We start from the raw sequence: 23698 nt of genomic DNA, 5'->3' as shown, positions 1-23698 counted from the left end.
TGTCATTGTCCACTCCCCTCCCCGTGTCTGATCCCCCCATATTTTCCCACAACTGGGAAAATTTAAATACATAGAAAAAAATGCTTTAAAACCCAGCATTTTGTGCACTGATGAACATGTAAATTGGTTCTAAAAAATATTCTTAAAATAAACATCCCTCGTATCCCTCAAAATGATAGAAAAATCAAAGCTGAATTGTGCCAAAGCTAAACCTGGGATTCCTCCAGGTCTCACAGAGGAGTTGCCTGGCGTTTGAAAGCTTGTTTCCTTCACCAGCAGCGCTTGGGCCAATAAAAGCCATTACCTCCCCCCTCGTCTCTCATACCCTGAGACAGAGACACCTCCACCACCACCTAACTATATCATCTAGCCCTTGCAGGGGGCCCGTGACCCACCTGCGTAGAAATCAGTCAGTCATCAGACCTTTCCGTTGTGATTTTCAAAGGCATTATTAGTCTTTATTAGGCGTATTATGGTAGCGCTCAGAAGCCTGGTCATGGCCCAGTGTGCCAGGCCCTGTACAAACACAGAACAAAAAGCCCATTCCCGCCCCAGTCATACCTAAATCCCACTTTGCATCTCTCTCTCTTAAATAATTCTTGGAAGGGTGTGGGGAGAAGGCATAGGTCTGGCTAAGAAGAAAAGAGCATGCACGGGGCTACAGCTTAGCTGGGAGCGTGGCTAGCTACACATGACTGATCAATAGTTTGGCTTTTGCTAAAGGCACTTTTGTTTTTTTTGTAAAAGTAAGACACTGGCTTCTCCTCCGTTTTTAAAGATTGCACATCCCCTGGAAATCTGAATGATGCAACCCCCTGGCCCGTGGCCAAAACACTGCACAGCTGGGGCACGAAGCGTGTAAGCGTCACATTGTGAGCTGAGGGACGGTGCACCGTAGGGTGACGAGATGTCCCAATTCTATAGGGACAGTCCCCACAGTTGGGGTTTTGTCTTATATAGGTGTCTATTACCCCCCACCCCCATCCTGATTTTTCACCCTTGCTGTCTGGTTCCCCCCAGCCGCGCCCTGAGCACTTGCTTCACAGAACGCCGTGAGATCGGACTCCAGGAGAACCCAGTCGTCGCACAGAAGCTTGCTTGCTCCAGTGAGGAGAAGCTAATCGATAGCCGTGGAGGGGCTGAAATGATCTGTGCAGCACAGGACAGGAATGGACTGTGGTACCTTTTCCAGCCAAGACTTGCTGTGTCCCAGCATGGCTGGGACATCAAGGAGCATTTCACATCGCCCTGGAATGTGTCTGACTCCTTTTTAAAGGAGCTGAGTCCCGGTACAGTATGGGGCAGGTGACACACATGAGTCCAGATTCCAGAGGCTGATTTTCAGTTAAGGCCCCTTTAAGGCTGAATCAAGTGGGCAGAGACAGTCCCAGCTGAGAATCCTGCCTCCCCCCACTACATAAACCCACTGTGCAGGGGCAGGGTCTACCCCAGCCAATGGGAAGCTGGTAGAAGGGCACTGAACCTAGTGTGGGAGGGTGTATGAGAGGAACACATTGCACTATGGGTACTCCATGCTTCAGCAGGGGCTCTTGGGAAACAGAGCATGAATTAGAGCAGCCCAGTGGCTGCTCTAGCTGACACCAGGGACTAGGCACGACTCCAGAAGTAGAGGAGCAACTGAGTCTCATGCCCTGGTCCAGGTCCAAGCATAGCCATCCCCTGATGGGGAATCCAGTGATTTTCCTCCTTCGGGGCTTATCCAAGGCCCATCTGTCAGCTACAACTTTCTGGAAGGTGCCCCATTGGGTGCCTGCACAGCCCCTCCAAAAAACAACAGCACTGGAATCTTTGGGCTTGACGGGGATAGTTAATGCAGGCTGGGGGCAGAGGGCATCACAAAGGGAGTCAGATGTCCTCAAATCCCAGGGAACAGTAAAGGGATCTGGGCCCCAGGCCCTACAAAGCTCTGCCTCAACTTTCCCACAGCGCAGCAGCCCCTCACAGTGTAGGACACCAAAGCCTCAAGCCTGGGGCGAACTCATGCATTGCCTGCATTAGATTAGGGTCTCAGTCCCTGCCAAGCCTGGAACCAACACCCCAAGATGGGGGAAAAGTCTGTCTACCCGTTGACTCTTCCTGCCTCAGTGGTCCAACTCCCCAGTGTCCTGCACCACTACCCCTCCCCCATGCACCACTCGTGCAAATCAGATTAGAATCGATTTTAACCCCTCACATCCTCGTGTAAATAAATCACTGTACAAAGCACAGTGCAATGGGAAATCAGGCCCAGGATCTTTGGTTTTACAAGACTCCCAGCCCTGCAGGGATTGGTTCAAACTGATCCAATATATTGAAGGTATTCTGCATTTTCCCCAGTCCACGGTCTTGTCTCTCCCCTGGCCCTTTTCTACATTAAGACCCAGATCCCCAGCTGATGTAAACCAGTGTCACGCCATTGGCGACAGAGGGCCAGACACCCATTTACACCAGTTGAGGGTCAGTGTGTAAGCGGAGTCTCTCTGGATTTACTCCTCTCCCCCTACACAAACCACCAGTGATTTCTGGTGCCTCCAGGGTTGGGGTACTCAACTGGAGGCTGCTTAAAGGGACCCAACTCTCGGTTGCCTTGCATTGTTATTTTCATGGGAGCATTTGACACTAGTGCAAACAAATGCACCAGGGTAGGGGACGCCATTTACAGGGTGTGTGAGACTCTATAGGAAACAGGCAGTTGGGGTTGAGTTGCTTTGGAAATGCTGCTGTGGTGCAGCATGGGAGTTGTAGTTCAGTGGCCTCAAGCTTCCATTCTCCCCTATGAGCCGGGTTCCTTAGTTGGACTACGTCTCCCATGCTGCACCATGGCAAGGGACTCCCATGATGCAACCCCTCCCCTAGCAGAGAGAAAGTGGTGCATCATGGGAGATGTAGTCTGACCAAGACCTCCACTCTACAGAAGAGAACAGGAGCACAAGGCACCTGGACTACAACATCTAGGAGGCATTTCAGAATAAGTTGCTCCGATTTTGGTCAAAGATGTTCAGGACATGAATTTCACTGGGAAAAGCCTGAAATGTTCAGTGAAAAATTGAGATGAAAATGGATCTTCCCCCTCCCTCAACACCTGTTTTCCAGCATGAGGATCCTGCAGCAAGCCCTGCGCAGGAAAAATCCCTACATCTCCCCTGACACCCCTCCCCGTCCTCATACAAACAGAGCAGTTGTCACAGATCTAGGCGGGGGTTCAATGTCCCAGCCTTTTGCAAAGGTGCACCTAGGGCTTGGTTAATAGATGCACACCCAAGAGACTGCGCAGCTGCTGAGACATCAGACCCCCGTTGGATCCATAGCATCCACGTCAGCGCCATCGAAGTCAATGGAAGTCAGGCCAGTTTGCGTCAGTGGTGGGGGGCCTGGGCCTGTCCCACCACCTCTGAGGTCCGGTGGATGGGCTCATGTTCCTCATCCCTCAGCTGGCTGTGGTTGCCGGGATGGAAGAACCCTGGATTGGGGATAAGGAAAGGGAAAGCAGATCCGTTGCATTGATGTCATCGGCAAATAATGAAACAGTGGGACACCAGCCCAAGAGATCCGCCTCTCCCCATAACCTCCCATCCTATTTATCTATGACATCAATGTGACCGCTGGGGCGGGAGGGGGGGCACGGAAAGAGAGGAGCGGAGGTGGGTGGAGTCTGTTATCTAGCAGGAGCAGCTGCTGGACTGCGGGGGGGAAGTCTCGGTCAGGGCCCCGTTCTTGCTGTTGCCGACGAGGGTGGTGTTGGTGTCCAGGCTCTCGTTCATCTTCTCGCAGATAATGTCCACCAGGCGCTCAAAGACCTGCTTGACGTTGATGTTGTCCTTGGCGCTGGCTTCAAAGAATTCAAACCCTGTGGGGAGGGGAGGGAAGGAAGGAGGAGAAAGGAGGGAAAGAGAAAGAACAGAAGGAGGAGAAAAATCGTGTGTTGGTGACAAAGTACACACAACGCACAGTCAATCTGTGGAACTCCTTGCCAGAGGATGTTGTGAAGGCCAAGGCTATAACATGGTTCAAAAAAGAATAGATAAGTTCATGGAGGATAGGTCCATCAATGGCTATTAGCCAGGATGGGCAAGGATGGTGTCTCGAGCCTCTGTTTGCCAGAAGCTGGGAATTGGCAACAGGGGATGAATCACTTGATGATCACCTGTTCTGTTCATTCCCTCTGGGGCACCTGGCATCAGAAGACCAGGTGGGCTATATGGACCCTTGGTCTCACCCAATATGGCCATTCTTACAGTGGATCCAGGAGGAGGATTGGAACCCTTAGCCTTTGGCATGAAAGCCCCCAGTCCCTTAACACCTGAGCTAACGGAGCAATAACCTGATCCCCTTGTATAACTACCTACAGGTCTCTGGCCTGTGTGATGCAAGATGTCAGACTAGCTGATCACAGGGGTCCCTTCTGGCCTTGGACTCTAGGACTATAGAGGCCAGCAGCAGTCAGACTTTTATCTGTTGACGTTGGCCACTAGGAGGCGAGGTGACGCAAAAAACCAAGAGTTTTAGTGTGGCGAGATGATTGGGAGAGGCCCCTGCTGTTCATGGAGAAATTTGTGATTGCAAATAAAACCTTAGCCAAACGCCCAAGGCCTCAAGCCTCATTCGGGTGCCTACCAACTGCTGATTTTCATGGGAATTTGGTTGTGCCAAATGGTTGCAGTTGGAGGGGAAGAAAACCCAAACCAAAAAACAACCCCCCCACCCCCCAAAAAAGAATTTTTAAAAAAATAACACATTTAAGTTATTTTCCTCTCAAAATTTCCTTCAAGTGTGTTCTTTAAAATTAAACAAAAGAAGTTAAAAATGCTCCAGTTCAAAACTTCTGCCTCAAGTCGAAACGAAATAGTTTTCAACTTGCTGAATGTTTTGAAAAACGTTGACACTCCTCCCCCACCACCACGAAAGTTCATTTGTGGGGTTTTTGGAATTGTCGACAAACGGAAAAATCCGTTCTAGGTTCTCCAGCCGCTGCGGGGCTGGAGGGGAGGGCACCTACCTAGCTCATCTGCCAGCCGCTTGCCATCCTCTGTGGCCACCACTCGGTCGTCCTCCAGGTCACACTTGTTCCCCACCAGGATCACCTGGGCGTTATCCCACGAGTAGGTCTTGATCTGGGTCGCCCTATGGAGCAGGGGTGGGAATTGAACTCGGGCCTTGCTTACAAGCCGTGCCCACCCAGCTGTCAATCACCTTCACCCCACCTCACTCTGACTCCTCCCTCCCTTATAAAAGAGCACGGTTACAAACCCAATGTGTCTTTTATCGCTGGGGACCCCGCACCACCCTGTCTTAAAGCAAGATGAACCCCAAAACAGCCAGGAATTTGCACAACATATAGACTCGTCCACTGAACAAATCCTTCCCTCCGCCCACACCCTCACAACTCACATTGTTTACTATCCTTTTGAGGTCAGGACTCCTGGGTTCTATCCCCAGCTCTGGGAGGGCTTTGGGGTCTAGTGGTTTGAGCTGTGGGGCTGGGAGTGAGGACTCTGAGGTTCTATCTATGCCCAGGCTTAGGAGGGGAGAGGGGCCTAGTGGGTAGAGAGGAGGGGGTGGAAAAGATGACTACTTTGGGTGTCTCTGCTACCTTGTGCCTCAGTTTCCCCTTCTGTGAAAGAGGGATCAAAATAACAACAACAATAAATACCAAACCCTGTTTGTAAAGCACTCGGAGATCTTTGGAGGGAACGTGCATCCGTCAGTGTTCAGCGGCGTTAAACACAGTCCCAGGAAGAAATGGCACCCAGGGGGCTTTGCGTGAGTGAAAGCAGCCATCTGAGGGCTCATCTCTCAGAACTGAACCTCGGAGTCCTGTCTCCCAAGCCCCCTGCTCTAACCACTAGACCCCACCCTCCTTCCAGAGCCAAGGAGAGGACCCAGGAGTCCTAGCTTCCACTATATCCCTGGGCTAAACCCCTTCCCTGTTCAGCCTGACCCAAGGCAGCTCAGGGGCTCCGAGCTGCAGCATCAGCCTCGGACAGCCTGACTCCTCCTCCCTTTACCCAGTGACTCACTATCAATCTGACTCATGGGTGGCAGGAGGCTGCAGCTGGGCTAGGGGGTGATGACAAACAGACCCCAGAAAGGGGTGAAGCCAGGAATAAGGAGCAGTGAAAAGGTCGAGGGGGGGGGGAAGAGCCCCATCTCCGAGGTCTACCCCGCCTCGGTGTTCCCCACAGTTCAGTGCAGTGACCTGCCTCTTCCATCCCCAACACTGCCCCGCCCTCCATAAAAGATCTTAAAAATCCAATGAGTCTTTACGGATGGGTCCCCTCCCCACGACGCCATGTCTTTAAGGAATATGAGCACTGCAACTTTATCAGGAGTTTCCAATGGAGGCAGGGCCCTCCCCAGGGCAGGAGGGATTGAGGGGGCCATTTTCCCTCCCCCACTCACACACACAGTTTGCTTTCTGCAAATGCAGGCAGCTTGGCTGCATCAGTTACACGCAGCGCAGCTGCCCACTTTCAGGCGGACGGGCTCAGGCTCTCAGCAGACTCAGGCAGGGTCGCTGCAACAGACAGCTCCTCCACGCTCTTTTGAGCTATCAACTCGCTCTCGGCAGACTCAGGCAGACATCCGTTTTGCTCAGCTCAAGCTTTTCTTCACTACCAGCACCAGTCAGAGAGCTAATTTTCCCCCACGGAGATCTTGACCTCAATCCCTGTGACCTTCTGGGAGCCAGAGGCCCTAAACAGGGGCCCCCAGTGCCTGTATCTTCACTCAGCCCTGGACACGACTGGCTGTCATGGTACAACGCAAGGGAACACGGGGTCTCTTACCAGTCCTGCACGGCGTTGAAGGAATCCTGGTTGGCGATGTCGTACATCAACAGAAAGCCCATAGCTCCTCGGTAATATGCCGTCGTGATTGTCCGGTATCTCTCCTGCCCTGCGGTGTCCTTTAAACAATCCCGTCCCCCCAACACACACAAATAAGAGCTGCTTCTTTGCAAGATTCCCAGCTGCATAGGGGACGATTTCAACCCGGAGGTAGCACTGCGGGAGGCTTGGGGGTTAATGCTCCCCATCACTTCCTGCCAGAGACTCCTGCCCCCCCGTGCCTCAGTTTCCCTTCTGTAAAACAAGGGATAACGCTTTCTTTGAACTGAAAGCTCCCTGGGGCAGGGCCCATCTCTCCCCAGGTGTCCGCAGGGCTGCTTCAGTTAGGGGCCATGAAGTGGTGCATTGTGGGAGGGTGAGAAATATCAGCTGCTCGCTATCTGCTTGGCCTTGTACAGCGCTTATCTACTCTCGGGAGCAGGCGGCGGAGACCAGAGATGGGCCTGTTACTGTGGAGACCAGAGAGCGCACAGAGGGCCGTGACAGACAGATATTTTCATTAAAAGGCCTGGATGTGTCAGGCTGGTTCCAGGAACTGGGGCTAGTTTCCATGACAGCTCAGATGCACGTAAGACGCACTGTTTGCGTGTGATTAAAAACAATAAATCTATTAATAAGGGAGCGGAATGGAAATTTGAACGGGCTGCTGTTAAAAATAAAACACAGGCGAGCTGTACAATCTCCTTTCTGCCGTATGGAGAGAGCGCGAAGCATGGGGGGCTTGCCTGGACGGGGTGGTCAAGGGGAGGACTCATGGAGAGGTGCAGGATAGGGAAGAGACCGGGTGGGATCCTAGTCAGCCCGCTGCAAAATGCAGGACTGAATGGATGCTGGATGGGTATGAAAGGGAGGGGATTGAGGCCCGATCTCGCTGAAGAGTGCTTTGCCGGGTAGCTCCAGCCATACACAAAGGGCTCCTCGTGGGGACTCGGCTTACCCCAGTAAAGCTGCGCGCTCCACCAGAATCGCTCATTCCATCCCACCCGACCAAAATCAACGCGCCCAGCAAAAACAACGTTCGGCTGGTATAACCGCGTCTCCGGTAGGGTTTCTGCTGGGTCGGCCAGACCTCACCCGTCTACAGGGCACTGACTAGCAGAGCTCTGCCGGCCGGTGTCTGGAATGGAGGGCTGGCCTTACAGCTGATGGCAGGACGTCGCAGGTTTTAGCCTGTGGAACTCATTGCTAGGTGACGGGATCAGCGCTAGGCCTTAAACTAATCTCAGTTAAATGAGTCAAATTTAGAGGATCGGCACCCTGGGGCAGGGACTATCTGTTCGTTCTGTGTTTGTGCAGCACCCAGCACAATGGGGTTCTGGGCCATGGCTGGGGCTCCTAGCTGCTACCATAATACACCTAATAATGTACAGCACCCAGCGCAAAGGAGTTACAGGCCACACGACTGGGGTTCCTAGGTTCTACTGTAATACACCTAACAAATCTACAGCACCTACCCTAATTGCATCCCAGTCCATGGCTGGGGCTACTAGGGGCTACGGTAATACACTTAATAAATAATGTAACGTGCTTGGCCCTCTGGGGTCTTGGGCTATGGCTGGACTCTTAGAAACTACCATAATACACCTAATAATGTACAGCAGCCAGCACAATGGAGTCCTGGGCTATCACTGGGGCTGCTAGGTGCTATCATAATACACCTATTTATTGATCTATTTTTTGGAGGGTCAGGCAGAGTCAGCAGAGACATTTCCACGGATCCTTTTGGGAGGTGGCAGGAAGGCATCTGTCCATCCTCATTTTAATGAACCCCTCTCCATTCAGCTGTGTCCCCTTAAAGCAAAGCACAGGCTTAAATACTTATTTGAGACGGATTGTGGTAGTGTCTCAGCGTCGCAGGGGAACCCATGCGCCAGGTGCTGTACATCCACAGAACAAACAGATGGACCTTGCCCCAAAGAGCTTCAGATCTAATTAAGCAGGGAAGTGACTCCAGCGAAGCCAAGCCAAAGAGTTAACCACCTTCTACCGTAATGTCGCTCCTACATTTGCCCCTGATCTAAATCACCCATACCTCCTAGTGGTCACGTCAGTTGCCCAGAGAGGGCTTCCATTCATTAACTCTGCTCCTTTGGGTCTCTCCCACCTATTACAGTGGGGCAAGAGGTTGCAGTGGAAAAAAAAAAACACACTGGGCCAAATTCCCTGCTGGAGTCTGTGGAGTTACGGCCTGCAAAGATTCAAGCCACAGCACGTGCAGAGACCGCTCAGCCTTATAGAAATCCCCAGAGCAGGGCTCCATCTGGCCAGGCAGCCTTTCTCCAAAAGTGGCATCTTGTGGCAGTGAGTTCCACAGGCTAACTGCATTGACAGAGGGTAAATGAGGAGGCAGACATAGTTCAGAGGTGGCATTAGGAGGTTGGTGAAGTTCCCACCATGGAAAAAAATCAGTGGCAATGAGTTCCACAGGTTAAAACAGAATAATAAAAGGGGGACATATTGGGTCTCTCGGTCCCCAGGCTGGTGGGGGAGACCCCAGAGGATTTGAGGGCTGGGAGGAGGGAAATCCTTTTTGGGTGGAGAGTTTGCATGATGGTGCCCAGCGGCATTTACCGGAGTCAAGGTAACGCCAGCTGCTGCCTAAGCCAAAGCACACGCAGGCTGGTGCCATTACCATGGTGACTGCCAGAGGCCTTCAGGAGCAAAGAGACTCTGACCTCGCTCCCTCCCTGCAAAAGCCAGGGACAGCTGCAGCTGCCGCGTGGGGAGGGAAGGGATGTTTACCCTCAGCACCGGGGGAGTCGACTGCACTTAGGGACGTCGCTGCAGCTGCCGGCCATGGAGATAACAGGAAAAGAACGTGCTAATCCAGTCCCGCCAGCTGGGACCGTGGGACAGAGCGGCCACTGGGGCCTCAGCATGACGTGGGCCCGACCCCCACTCGGCCACAGAGCCAGTGGAGCCAATGGGACAGATCCCCGGCCGGTGTAAAGTGACCTAGTGCCAAGAGAGCAAGGCTGAATCACACCAGCTGGGGGCCGGGGCCGGTGTCACGTTGCAGTCAAGAAATAAAGAGAGTCTTAAAAAGTGTCACTCTCCACAGAATGGATCACAGGGCTTTTCCCTCTAGGGGGCGCTGGTTCTGGGCTGGGCCCAGGGCAGAGGACTGGCTGGTTCAAGGGGGCTGGGAATGGGGCACTAGGCCTTTCCCCATCCAGGGGGTGCTGGCTCTGATCTGGCACCAAGGGAATGGGGGGGAATGGTTGGTTCAGGGGGGCTGGGAATGAGGCAGAGGGCCCTTCCCCTCCAGCAGGCACTAGCTCCAATCTGGCCCCAGAGGAATGGGGGGACTGGCTGGCTCAGGGGGGTGGGAATGGGGCACAAGGCCTTTCCCCTCTAGGGGGCGCTGGCTCTGATCCAGTCCCGGGGGAACGGGGCACAAGGCCTTTCCCCTCTAGGGGGCGCTGGCTCTGATCCAGTCCCGGGGGAACGGGGCACAAGGCCTTTCCCCTCTAGGGGGCGCTGGCTCTGATCCAGTCCCGGGGGAACGGGGCACAAGGCCTTTCCCCTTCCAAGGGGTGCTGGCTCTGATCTAACCCTGGGCAGGGGACTGGCTGGCTCAGAGTCAGAAGTTGGGGTCTCTTCCCTGTAGAGCTGCAGCACTGCGCAGAACGCCTTCCTCCAACAGAAGAGGAAATGAAGTTTTAAAAAGGAAGCGTTGCAGCACTCCAGTGATTATGGTAACAGCCCCTTCCCTGGGGCGGGGGGATGTGTGCCTATTTCATGCCCATTTGCTGCACACAAGTTCTGGAAGCCACCAAGTTCTGATCCACTCCCCGTGTGGGGAGCTGTCCCAACACGCCACCAGAAGGGCAGAGCCTCTCCAACTGCCATGCCCCCAAACCGCCACCCCCTGGGCAGTGGGGGCTCAGGACTGGGGACTGGCTGCAGGGGGGCTGTACAGAACAGGGTGCTGGGGAAAGGTGTGCACCCCGCATGGGGCCAGATGTCCCAGGAATCTGGGACCGAAGGGTCGGCACCTGGCGAGGACTGAAAGGAAAAAGGGCCATCAACCCTCATGCTTCAGGGCACAGGCCAACCCCAGCTCAGGGTCAGGAGGAATTCACCTGCAGTATAGTATTGCTCTGCTAGGGGCAGCAGGGTGGATTGGACACCTCTCTCTCTCTCTCCAGTGTCTGGTGCCGACACCAGAGCATACAGGGTGCTGGATCTCTTCTGGCCTGAGGCCCCTGATCGATAAGCGCGGGGCCACCTGGGCAATGGCTTATCCTCATCAGCTACTATCAGTATTACAGTAACATTGGGCATCCCGGCCATGGCTCAGGTCTCCATTGCGCTAGATGCTGTACAAAAACACAGCACAGTCCTGCCCCCAAGAGATAAACTGTCCCGCTGGGATCCCCTGGGCCTCCCTCCCTCCCCGCCAGGGTCCCACTTCCCTCCCTCCCCGGCGCTCACCCAGATCTGCAGCTTGACCCTTTTCTCGTTCCTATAGACCGTCTTGACCTTGAAGTCGATGCCCACGGTGCTGACGAAGGCCGAGGTGAAGGAGTCGTCGGCGTAGCGGAACAGGAAGGACGTCTTCCCCACGCTGCTGTTCCCGATGATCAGCAGCTTAAACATGTAGTCGAAGTTCTGGTCGGCGGCATCTTTCTGGGCCTGCCGGGTGTCGTTGGCGGAGGCCATCTGGGGGGTGGAGAGGGGGCATCAGCAAGGCAGAGGGGCGGGGGTCTAGTGGTTGGGGCAGGCTGAGAGCCAGGACTCCTGGGTTCTCTCCTGGCTCTGGGAGGGGAGTGGTGTCTGGTGGCTAGAGTTGGAGGGAGCTGGGAGCCAGGACTGCTGGGTTCTATCTCCAGTTCTGGGAGGGGAGTGGGGTCTAGTGGTTAGAGTTGGTGGGGTCTGGGAGCCAAGACTCCTGGGTTCTCTCCTGGTTCTGGGAGGGGATTGGAGTCCAGTGGTTAGAGTTAAGGGGGGCTGGGAGCCAGGACTCCTGGGTCTCATTCCTAGCTCTGCCAAGGACTTTACTCTGTGACTTTGAACAAGCCATTCTGCCTTGCTTTCCAGCCAGCCACAAGGCTAAGAAAAGCCCCGCGATCATTCCTCTCCCAGGCCAGCTAGGACATGCAGCATTTGTGAGGTTTCCAAAAGAGAGGATGTGACCCCGATTATGGGTGTTTGAGGGGATCCCAGCTCCTCCTCCGCTGGAAAGCCCTTTCTGGGAGCAGCCAATCCCCAGCCATCGGCAGAGATCTCAGCCCAGAAGAGTTATTTGCCATCAGTAACACACAAATCATCACTGGATCTTTGGAGGAGTAGATTGTCAAGCCCTTGGGGCGGGGCCAGTCTCTTTGTTCTGGGGTTGTACAGCACCGAGCGCAACGGGGTCCTGGCCTGTGACCGGGGCTCCTAGGCGCTACCATAATACACCTAATAAATAACGACTGCCAGGTTCTAGTCCCAGCTCAGACCTGCTGAGTGACCTTGGGCAAGTCACTTCCCTGCTCTGTGCCTCAGTTTCCTCTCACACCCATTGTCTCATGTGTCAAGTGCTCTCATGATGCAAATAGGAGCCTCAGCCATGGCCCAAGACCCCCCACTGTGCCAGGTGCTGTACATTATTTATTAGGTGTATTGCAGTAGCACCCAAGAACCCCAGCCATGGTCCAGGACTCCATTGTGCCAGGCGCTGTACATTGTTTATTAGGTGTATTACAGTAGCACCCAAGGGCCCCAGTGTCTCAGGTCCTGCACAAAGACATAAGAGGCTAATTAGCTCGCTCAGGGATTGTATTCGTGTAGCAACCAGCACAACAGGACCCTGACCTTGCTTGGCAGCTTCTAAGCCCTACGGTAGCTGGATGCGAATGCAGCTCTCCCAAGCTAGCGCCCTAACCACTGAGCCATCCAGCCTCCCATTGCAGAGACCTTGTCCGAGCTCTGGCATAGCCCAGGCTGGAGAATTTCACCCCGCTGCTCGGGGACTTGCCCAGGTTCCTGTTTCCTGTTGCTCCCTGCATGCCCTTCTCCTCTGGCAGAGACAATCCTTCTGTACCGGGCGGGATTACCCTGCTCCCTGGGCTGGGATGTGTCACACCTGACCGGGGCAGGGCGTGCGTAGGAGGCTGTCTAAGATCAAACACGGCTGTTTGCTAACTGGGAAGTGGCAGGAACTGTGGCTTTTGCTTCTCACCCCTACTTCAAACCAAACCAAAACCAAAACCTGTTTACCTAGAGGGAGAAGGGAAGAAATCCACTCCCAGAGGCAGAGGGGGGTGGGCTTTGATTGAAGAATGGCAGGCGTGGGGTGAAGGTATTGGGCTGCAGGAGATCTGGGTTCGAATCCTACTTCTGCCACTGGGTGAGACCAGGGGTGAGTTGCTGGTATTTTTCAGAGCTGGCACAAGTGCCAAGGTGGGGGCTGAGTGGGGCCAGTTGAATATTATCTGTCACGGAGTCCCTGGGTGATGCTCTGGAACTGCTCCCCATCAAGCCAGTCAGGACTTTGGGGAGCCTCCTCTCCCTTGGAGCAGACTGTCCCCAGGGCAAGAAGCTCCCACGGCTTCACCTCCTGGGTCTCTCCTTGGAGCATTCAGCATCCTCTGCCCCTCCATGTGCTTCCCACAGCGAGTCCCCCCCAGCGGGGTCCTGGGGAAGCCACAGGGCCCTGCACCCCCACTTTGCAGTCAGACGTGATTCTCAGCCAGCCAGTAAAACAGAGGTTTATTCGATGACAGGAACAGGGTCTAAAACAGAGCTTGTGGGTACAGCGAACCGGACCCCTCGGCTGGGTCCATCCGGGGGGCAGTGAGCCAGACCCCCCCCATCTGCCCTCCACTCCTCGACCCCAGCCAGCTCCAGACTAACAACCCCTCCAGCCCCTCCTCTCTGCTCAGCCCCTTCCCGGGCCAGGAGGCCATCTGATCCCTTTGTCTCCTACACCTTCAGCTGGCACCTTTGCAGAGGAGGGGCCCAGGCCATCAGTTGCTAGGAGACAGAGTGCCAGGCATTTAGGGGCACTGGCCCCTTCTTCTGCAGCAATCACACACCCTTATTCCACCACCTAGATACTTAAGAACTGCACAGGGGACACTGAGGCACCAACACAGTATTCAGAGAAAACATTAAGAACATTCCCAGTTCGTCACATCATCCACGAAGCTGTTTTCTGAGGGGAAATTAAGTTTTTCGACCAAATGAAATTTGTCCGGAAAAGCCTCTGCTTCCTGCAGAAAAACTGGATTTTTCCACCGCAAACCAGAAGGCCCGAAGCCCAAGAGACGTCTGTTAGCAAATCAATTGCAGTGTCTCAGGGGAGCTGTAGTGCAGGTGCCTCCTGCCTGCCCCAGTTCTACCCCAGGGCCCAGGTCATCACTTGGACTATGTCGCCCATGATGCCCCAGGGCTGGCCACTCCCATGATGCCCCACCTCTGCTCACTAACAGGGGTACCAGGCTGCTTCATGGGAGTTGCAATCCTCTGACGACCCGGCAATGGAGTTAGGCTCCCACAGCAGACGTGCGTTCAGCCCCCAGCACGCATTGGGGGGCCCGATCCCGGAGGTGGCCTGCACAGCCCCTGGAGCATTCTGGGGGCCCGATCCTGGGAGGGGTGTGTTCTGCACAGCCCCCACGCTCAGTTAGGATCTCTAAGTGCTACCGTAACGCCTGTCGCTGCTAAGGATTCTCATTCGGACACAGCGCTCTGGTGGTGGCCTCACCCGACGCGCAGAGGGAAGCGAGATGCCTCGTGCCTGCCACAGCTTGCAGACAGGGTTAGACGCTGCCAGGCGGGAGCCAGTAGGACTGGCTTTGTAACGGCTCTTGCCAGGGTTCAGTGAGTTACGCTCCCTGCCCCCGCGCCGGCTGCTTCTTCGCCAGGGCTTCCAACCCAACCAGCCCGACCAGTTCGGATCCCTGCGACTCCAGGCGAGTCAAGCGAAGTAACTGCTGCGGTCCCCCGGCTTGTGCTGACACCCACTGGGCTTTGCCCTCCTAGAGCCGCCACGTGGTGCCATGGAGAGGACACCAGGCTGAGGCCCAGGGCAGCTGGGCTCTATTCCCAGCTCTGCCAAGGACGTGGGGCAAGGCACTTCCCCTTTTCGTGCCTCAGTTTCTCCTCTTGTCCTTCCCTTGTTTAGACAGCGAACTCTTTGGAACAAGGACTGTCTGGCTAAGCGTCTGTGCAGCGCCCGGCACCAGGGGTGCTGATTTTGGTCAGGGTCTATATCGTGCCCAGGACAATAATTGGCCCTTGAAGCTGGGATCTGACTCTCTTCATTTCATATGAAAAAAACCCAGTGAATCCTCCCGAAACGTACAGTCCTCACTCTCGCAGGACAAAGCGAACTGGCTGAGAATTCGCAAGCCAATTGGTTAACTAATTTAGGAGCTAGAAATAATCCAAAACTGGGTCCTCAGTGATCTTAACTCCTGGATAACACAGACCCCTCAAAGTTCCCATCCTGGGAGCTTGCAGGCAGGCTGTACCTGAAACAATTAGGTTGCAATTAAGCAAAGTTGTTAATCGTTGCATGTAATAACGCTCATCATAACAGGCTCAGCAGGGCTGTTATGACGTCAGAGGTAGCGTAACCAATCCCCGCCCTTCTTCCACCGCTAATTTGCATGCCACCGCATCATGGGTTGGAGGGAGATTGGCGGCAAGAGTTCTCATTGGTAGATTACTTGCCCAATCACTGCTGTTTAAATACCCTGGCTTCATGCTAGTGGGGCATCATGGGACGGTTGTCTCCATCCTGCTGTGCATGGAGGCAATGCTGCCGGGGGAAACTGAGGCAGGGAGAGCCCTGAGATCATAGAGCCACTAGGACTCATCACCGAGCTCTTTCCATCTGGAATGGTGAAATATCCCACAGTAGCGCTCTCCTCGGGGTTGTGTCGGGGGTGGCAGCTGGCGTGGAAGGGTGGAGGGATGCAGGAGGGAGTGGAGGGGTATTGGGTGGATCGACAGGGCAGATGGGCACTGGCATGGAGCAGCCCACAGAGGGGCACATGCTGGATGGGCGCTGGCACGCAGCAGTGCAAGAGAGGGATGGCATTGCTTAGGGGCTGGCAGGCAGCAGTGACTGGTCGGGGTGGCACTGCCAGGAGCTGGCAGACAGCCATCCCGCGCCAAGGCATGGGCACAGCCAGGGCAGATGCAAGCCAGGAATCTTGTGCTAATGGCCAGAGCAAGCCAGCCTCGGTGCAGGGCCCTGACTCACAGCCTGGGCTCTCTGCCCTGCTGGGTGGAGACTCTGGGGCAAGAACTAACAGGGAGGGGAGCGGGGGAAACTCAGCCCTAGGAGAGCTTCACAGTCCCTCCCTCCACCCCGGCCTGTATCCCACCCACACACACACCTGGTCTCACATCAGGCTATGAAGCCTCTAAGCCAGACCCCCAGCTGGTATAGACCAGCGTTGTGCCACTGAAGCCAGTGCAGCTGGGCCCATTTACACCAGCTAGGATCTGGCCCTTTATAAATGTTGATTTTGCAAAGCAAAGGGCTTGTTTATTTTTGGCTCGAACAGGGGCCGCTCCCTGCAATTTACAACCAGAGGGAGCCCAGGCAGAGTGAAGACAAACTGCTGGGGCCAGCTGCCCCACTGGAGTAACCTGGCATCAGCCGGTGAACTCCAGGGAAAGGGGCCGATTCCCCTTTAAGGCCCTGCCTGACCAATCCTTGCCCGAAGTACCACCTCTTACGCGTGATCGAGTCACCCGCTGCGTCCCGGCAGCGCTGGCTGGCCTCAGTCCAACGCACTGCTGTGCCGCCCCTTATGCATGGCGCAGATTCTCTGCAACGATCTGCAAGGCCGCCCCACGATCCTGCTTCCCGCTCACCTCGCACTATTAGGTGTATTACGGTAACAGCAAGACACCCCCTGGCCCCCAGACAGAGATCGAGGGCCCTATTGGCATGGACTCAGAGTGAGAAGCGGTCCCTGGGAGGGGGCAGAATCCCTGCACGAACAGCCCCAATGCACCACCCCAGAGGCGGCTGCATCTCCCTACCAGTGAGGGACCCCTCTGCCACCGCAGAAGGGGTGGAGGGGAATGGCAGATGTTTATACAGGGATCCTTTACCTGGCAACAAGATGCAGCCACTTCTGGGGGGAGGCACAGGGGCTGCTTCACCCAGATCCCCTGCCCAAAGGGGTGATTCTAGCCGGGGCTTTTCCCCTCCCCCTCTGCACAGCCTAGAGGGGCCAGAACATGACTGAGACTAGGAGAGGGCAGTTTGAAGGAGTGAAAGTGGCAGGGCCCGGGATGCTGGAGGCAACAGAACAGGGCAGGGCAGCTCTGGGGTGGGCACAGCGGCTGGGAAACGAAACCCAGGCCAGACAAGCTGAAAACCCCAAAAAAACCAACCAACCCAAACCTGGCCCCCAAAGCTGGAGAGCTCGGCTATTCTTGGCTAAGAAACAGCAGGCTACTACTCCCCTGCAAATGCTGCTGTGTCATCTCTTCCACACAGAGACCCAGGGGGCAGCGAGTGCAGTGACAACCCAGACAGGAAGGGGCTGGGGGTGATCACAGCTCGAATTAGCCACCAGCCGGCAGGGGCAGGGTTGTCATGACAGCAGGTAGTAAGAGGTTGTCGCAAGAGCTTAGCCATGCCTAGCTGATGATAGAGAAGGATCTCACCTGGTGCTGAAATGCAGCTGCCTCTGGGGTGGGGTGTGGCAGCTGTTTATATAGGGATCCCTCACCTAGAGCCACAATGCAGCCGCCTTGGGGTAGGGCACAGTGGCTGTTTATACAGGGATGGCTCACCCTGCACTGAGACGCAGCTGCCTCTGGGGTGGGGCGCGGCAGCTGTTTAGACAGGGATCCTACACCCAGGACTGAGTGACTGCGTCTGGGGTGTGGTGTGGGGCACAGGAGTCTTCAGGGCAGGACACATTTTAACTCTGGGGGGGCCTATCCAGCCCCCAATGGATTCTCATCCCCCATCCCTTCAACTTCCTCCCCTATGGATTTTCAGGGGGCTCCAGGGGCCCCCCACTCTGGGAAGCAGGCACTTGCAAGGCACCTGACATTTGCGGCTCAGTCCAGACCAATGACAGTTGCATCCAGGGGGTGATTATCCCCCTCCATCAGCTCAGCTCCCCGCTGTGGAGACACGCCAGAGACTAGAACCAGCCCTGGGCCACAAAACCTACACGAACCTCCCAGCTCAGGGGAGTCCTGGGGGATTTAGGCTCCAGCACAGACCCTCTTTAGCATCCGTTATGCTGTTGCCACTGAGGAAATACTTGGCCCGTTTTCTAGCCAGACACACAGCACCAGCGAGAGAAGGTCTCAGATGTACACTCCCTGCAGCATCTCAGTGACCAGAGACCAGACAGCAAGTGTGAAAAATTGGGACAGGGGTGGGGGTAATAGGAACCTATATAAGAAAAAGGCCCAAAAATCAGGACATCTGGTCACCCTGTCTCAGGATCTTAGCTCCCTGCGTAGCGACCCACGATGCTACCCCGAGCGTAGGCATGACTTTCACCCAGGAAGCAGCAGCTACCTGCCCCTTTGACCCCTCCACTGCCTCGGTGCCTCTCTGGGGTTACTGGCTCGTTCCCCGGGATTTCGGCTTTCGCTGATAGGAACAAGCCCCTCGCCAGCTGTGCTGGGGCGGGGGTGGGGGGACCTCAGAAAGGGGAATCCCTCGCAGCGGTGAGTCTGAAAGGAGCACACACAGGGGTGCGAAGGGCGCCGCTGGCTCCCATGCCCCCGCGATGGCTGGCTGAAGGCCGCCATCGGTAACGCCCCTCCTGTGAGAACGGGGGCTGGGAGGTGCACAGGAGCAGGATGGCCCAGTAGTTAGTGCATTAGCCTGCCTTGGGAAAGCCGAGGTCACTTCCCTGCTCTGTCACAGACAGCCGGGATGACCTTGGGCAAGTCACCGCTCTGTGCCTCAGTTTCCCCATCTGGACCATGAGGACAATAGCGCTGCCCTGCCTCACAGAGTGGGCTGGGAGGATACATACAGTATAGATTGGGAGGCGCCCAGATACTGCAGTGATAGGGGCCAGCTAATCACCTTGACTAGCTAGACTTGTGCAAGCCACGGTTCACGTTAGTGCCACACAGGGGTGGAGTTTGGGAGGGGGCACCCCTTAATTTCCCCCCCATCAAAGAACTGAGCCCATGGGCCACACTGCTCCCCCACCCCACCTTGAACAGATCATGGCCCCAGAGACCCAGCAGGGAACAGGATGGAACCTGGAACCACAGCACCATCCATGGTAGGTGGCAGCTCACGTGGGTGGAACTTCGTTTGTGGGCGGGGCATGGAAGGGCCCCTCCCTCTACTCTGACACCGGTGGAAGTGGGTGCAGGTGCAGATGCCACCCAGTGGTGAGGGCAGCATGATCTGTGCCCCGGCACCAGGAGGGGCAGGCAGCTACCGCGCCTGGAGAAATCCCCAGCAAGGGAAGGCCTCAATTCTGTGAGAGACTGGAGCCGCCCTGCCAGGCCGATGCCCTGTCCATTATCAACATCCTTCCCCTTCTCCAAATGGCTCCTGTTTCGTGACATGGAATCCCTGCCCCCACCATACGCGTGAATGGTGCATGTGGACCGTGCGTTCCCTGGGGCTCTACGCTCCCTTTGCCAGTATTCTGGGCCCTGCCTCTGGTGGCAGCAAGAGCAGCCTCAGGGCTGCTCTACTGCTGCTCCGCCCCTGGGAGGCAGAGAACAGTATAGGGCCTGCTGGCCGTGCCCCCATCAGCAGGGCTGGTGCATGGCCCTGGGGGTGGGGGTCAGAGAGACCCTTCCTGCAATGGGGGAATTTTCAGGGAACCCTTAAAGGAATCTGAGTGTAGAACCAGACCCCGTTGCTTTACACTTGCCACAGAGGCCGTGGGTGAATGAGAACCCAGCCAGACCCACAAATCCAGGCAGGCTGGTCACCCAGAGAGCCTCAGACCCAATGTGAAATGCCCTGGAGCCACACAACCACCCCTGAGGTGTACCCAGGAACCGAGAGGGCCCCTGGCTCGGGGAACCTCCTGAATCAAGCCCCTCCGGTTCCCCTGCTGCTAATCCCTGCCTGGAAAGCAGGCGACTGCCTCCGACCTGTCACCCAGGCTGCTTCCTGCTGTCTCATCAATCGAAACCGACTTCCCTGCCACTCAGCCAGGCATCTTCCGAATCAGAACTCGGGGCAGTGCCCCCCGCTCCCCGCAGCACCCACTAAGGGCCACCAGTTTCCGCAAGCGTTCCGCTGTGGGGGGGAATGGCCCCCAGAAACAGAGGAGTGACCCCAATCTACACCCACTGAGGATCTAGCCCGTTATCATTTCTCTGATAGGAGCACCTGGAAGTCTGAAAGGAGATTGGCGCTGCCCGGACCCCGACCGGGACCAGGGGGGCCCCGTCGTGCCCCAGGCGCTGCCCGGACCTTACCCAGGGCCCCACTGTTCCAAGCAGGGGGTTGCTGGCCTCTGACCGGGGTTCCCGGCCACTCCCACCATAAGGAAACGCTTCTCTAGCCCGTTCAATGAGCCTGGCGGATCCAGACATTCACCAGCCCCCCCCCGGCCAATCACCCCCCGCCAACGCCCAGAGCCCCCGGGAAATCCGCCCCCCCCGGCTCCTGCCAAGTTACCTTCCAAGGAGCGCGCGGATCTCCCGCTCGCGGGCCGCTGGGGGACTGGTTCCCCCTCTGCCCCCCCGGCTGCTGCACCCGGATCTGCGGCGCTGGGGCCGGAGGAAGGTGTGTCTCTCCCCAGCCCTCAGCAATCGACTTCCCGCATCCGATGGGCCGCCTCCTCGGGCTGATGTGGCCGCACCGGGGAAAGCCTGGCGCAGCCCCCCCGCGATCCGGCGTGACGAGCCGAGCGGGGGCGGGTTTGCAAACAGTTCACCGGCCCCACCTGCGGGGGGGTCGGGGCGCCGCGCACGGCGCTGCAGGAGGACGGAGCCGGTGCACGGGGCTGGATCTCGGGGGGCCCGATCCCCCGGTGTAAATCAGCATTGCTCCTTTGGAGTCAATGGGGCCAGATCCCCACCGGGTATAAATCCGCATCCCTCCTTTGGAGTCAATGAGTCCAGATCCCCACCTGGTGTAAATCAGCATCGCTCCATTGGAGTCAATGGGGCCAGATTCCCACCTGGTGTAAATCAGCATCGCTCCATTGGAGTGAGGCCTGTTTACTCCACCTGAGGATCTAGCCCATTGTTACAGTAGCTGCTAAACACCTGTCTGAGCTGGAGGCTCCCTTCGTGCCCAACCACAGCGAGGGACAGTTTTTGCTCAGTTAGGTTTGTTTGTTTTAATCTTATTCCCACTTGGGACAGCTGGAAATTTCAAAACACCTGGATTTCCAGCCGAAGCTCCTGAGTTCTGATCCTTTTTGGGAAAAAAAGCCATTTTCCCTCTAAAGAAATTTTTTAAAAAGTTTTGAACCAACTTTTCTCCACCAGCTCTGATGGTTAGTGTTATGTTCCTGGCGTACAAATAAAGAAGTTACACAAAAACATAAAAGCCTCTCACAGGGCTGTTGCAACATAACATGGCTTTATTTCTCAGCATTCAGAATGACAACACACAAGAACCAAAAAACCAGAGAGAGACAAAACAGGCTGCTCCCTGCAGCCCAGATGACCCCTTACCAGCTCTCTGCAGACTGACAGCTGTGACCCAGATTCCACGCTTCCCTACAGAGCCCCAGTCTGCCAGCAGGACCAGGAAGCCCCTTCCCAATTTAAAGTGCTAGCTTACCATTTGAAACCTGTTTCAATACATTGTGGTTATTAACCTCAGTGAAAGGAGCTCTTGTGTCAACAGCGTGCAATGAAGGGGGAAGAGAGGCTTGCTCTCAGAACAAGCAATGAGGAATTACAAATCCTTGCATCAGAACTGACCTTGCACAATGCAAAGGAGAGCGTGAGTGCAAAGCTAGAATGCAGGGGCTTCATTGGCCATGTAGTTTGCAAGCTGCCCTCTCTCTCCTGGATCTCCCCAGCTCCCAGTCCCTGCAAAACCCAGCCAATGACTCACCCTACTCCTAACCTCCTTCCAGCTATTCTAAAGGGCTGGCCAGCTTCCTGCCTATTCCTCAGCTCATCTGGATCCTGGTAGGAGAAATTCTCGCCCCAGAGGCAGAACATGCTAATGGATCCAGTCTGGGGGTCCCCGGATGTTCCATGCATTGCATGGCCTGTCTAAGTCCTGGAGGGCTGCTCAGCAGAGGTGAGCAGGAGTTTTTTCACAAAAGTTTGTCCCCAATTCAAGTTCACCCCAACTTCTTGCAGGAACCTGATGCATTTTCAGGATTGACAAAGTTTGGAGGAAAACAATGCTTTGAAATGGGCAAAGCATCCTGCTGGGGCATTTTCCCACCAAGAATTCTGGATTCCTGGTTCAGAACGACAGCTGGATTTGAAAACTGAAGCACAGCAGAGTACAAAGGAATGAAAATGGTCAATGTCAAAGTGCTGTGACAAGATCCACGTGAAACTGGTGGATGGGCCCGACGCAATTTTCCTTCCCAGCTTCCATGAAACTTTTGGAGACTTAAACTTTTGGTCCTGATTTGGGATGGGAAAATTATTCGCTGTTGTGAAAGTGTTTGCAAGACAGGAAACCTCTTTCCAGCCCAGCTCCTCTGCTCTGACTGACTGGTAGGGACGTCTCTGGAACCAACACCAAATGATGCACAGGCCCCTTTCTAAACCCCCCCCCCCCCACACACACACACTTCGGTGGCTGTCAGGGGCCCTCCCCAGCTGGTGTGGAACTGGCATGTGGTGTGGCCAAAGCACACTGAGCTACAGCTGTTGTCAGGTCCTCGGGGTTATGGGAGTGGAGAGCAAGAGTTAGAGCAGCCCCAAGGCTGCTCTTGCTAAGAATGGGGATCAGATAGGACCCAGCATATGGAGAACAGCAAGGTGGGTCAAAGCAACGGCTGCCTCCAACCACTTCTGGACATGTCCCAAACATGGGGAGCACTTAGGGGAGAATTAAGTCTCCCAGTCCAATCCCCCCTTCTCTAGCCACTGGCTCCCACTTCCCAGGAGTCCTAGCACCCATGAGCTCTGCACTAACCACCAGACCCCTCCTCTCCTTCCAAAGCCAGGGGTAGAACCCAGGAGATCTGACTGCTGTGTCACTGCCCCGTGCTGCCTCTCGGCAGCAGGGCTGTTTGCCTGGCATGTTTCACCAACACTTGGCTCACACGCTTGTGTATGTGTACCAGCTGATGGGCCCTCCCCCCTCACCATTGCAGGGAAGGAGGGGAAGGGGGTATGTGTGAGTGAGTTCCTCCTTCGTAACCGCCTTCCCCGGGGTCAGCTGCTGCATCCTGTTTCTGCAGATGTCCCTAGTGAATTAGAAAGGAGCCATGGGTTCATGCCCCGATGGCTTGGGTGAGTCACGTAATTGTGCTGGGCCTCAGTTTCCCCATTAGTGAATCAGGGATGATACTTGCTTTCTCTATTTGTTCTCTAGGGCAGCGACTGTCCCTCATTCTCTCTGTGTGATGGCCCAGTGGGGCCCCAATCTCAGCTGGCACCTATGCAGCACCCAGCCCAGCGGGGGCCCCAATCTCAATCGGTGTCTGTGCCATGCCCTGTTCTCCAGTGTTGCCATCATAAGTAGTAATAAGTGACTGGCCCAAGGCGACTCAGAGAGGCTTCTTCAGAGAGGAAGGATGACCCAGTGGTTAGAGAACTCATCTGGGACTTGGGAGAACTGGGTCCAAGTCCCTGCTCCTCCCCTCATGCCTTGTGTGACCTTGGGCAAGTCACTTAGCCGCTCTGTGCCTCAGTTTCCCCATGCGCACAATGGGGATAAACACCCTCAGCCATGTGGAGTTACACCAGCTGGGGGTCCATCCCAGAGACCCCTAATGAAGCTGTGCCCATTTACA

General features: G+C 55.5%; 1 protein-coding gene across 2 annotated transcripts; it reads right to left on the bottom strand.

Annotated features, from left to right (window-relative positions):
- Positions 1-430: 430 nt before the first annotated feature.
- On the bottom strand, positions 431-20632 carry RAB3D (RAB3D, member RAS oncogene family). 2 transcript variants are annotated; one of them, XM_030545955.1, is made up of 5 exons: positions 20434-20632; positions 11283-11510; positions 6786-6904; positions 4997-5121; positions 431-3847 (listed from the first exon to the last, which is right to left on the bottom strand). In XM_030545955.1, exons 2-5 carry the CDS (start codon positions 11508-11510, stop codon positions 3660-3662), a joined length of 660 nt encoding a protein of 219 aa, XP_030401815.1. In that variant the 5' UTR covers positions 20434-20632; the 3' UTR covers positions 431-3659. The 2 variants fall into 2 exon arrangements, with proteins under 2 accessions (XP_030401815.1, XP_030401816.1); XM_030545956.1 differs by lacking the exon at positions 20434-20632 and adding an exon at positions 13053-13240.
- Positions 20633-23698: the final 3066 nt, after the last annotated feature.

This window comes from Gopherus evgoodei, unplaced genomic scaffold (genome assembly GCF_007399415.2).
Source record: "Gopherus evgoodei ecotype Sinaloan lineage unplaced genomic scaffold, rGopEvg1_v1.p scaffold_40_arrow_ctg1, whole genome shotgun sequence".
Classification (NCBI taxonomy): Eukaryota; Metazoa; Chordata; order Testudines; family Testudinidae; genus Gopherus; species Gopherus evgoodei.
Note: the sequence above shows the minus strand (reverse complement) of the source record. Positions and strands in the feature narration are given on the sequence as shown.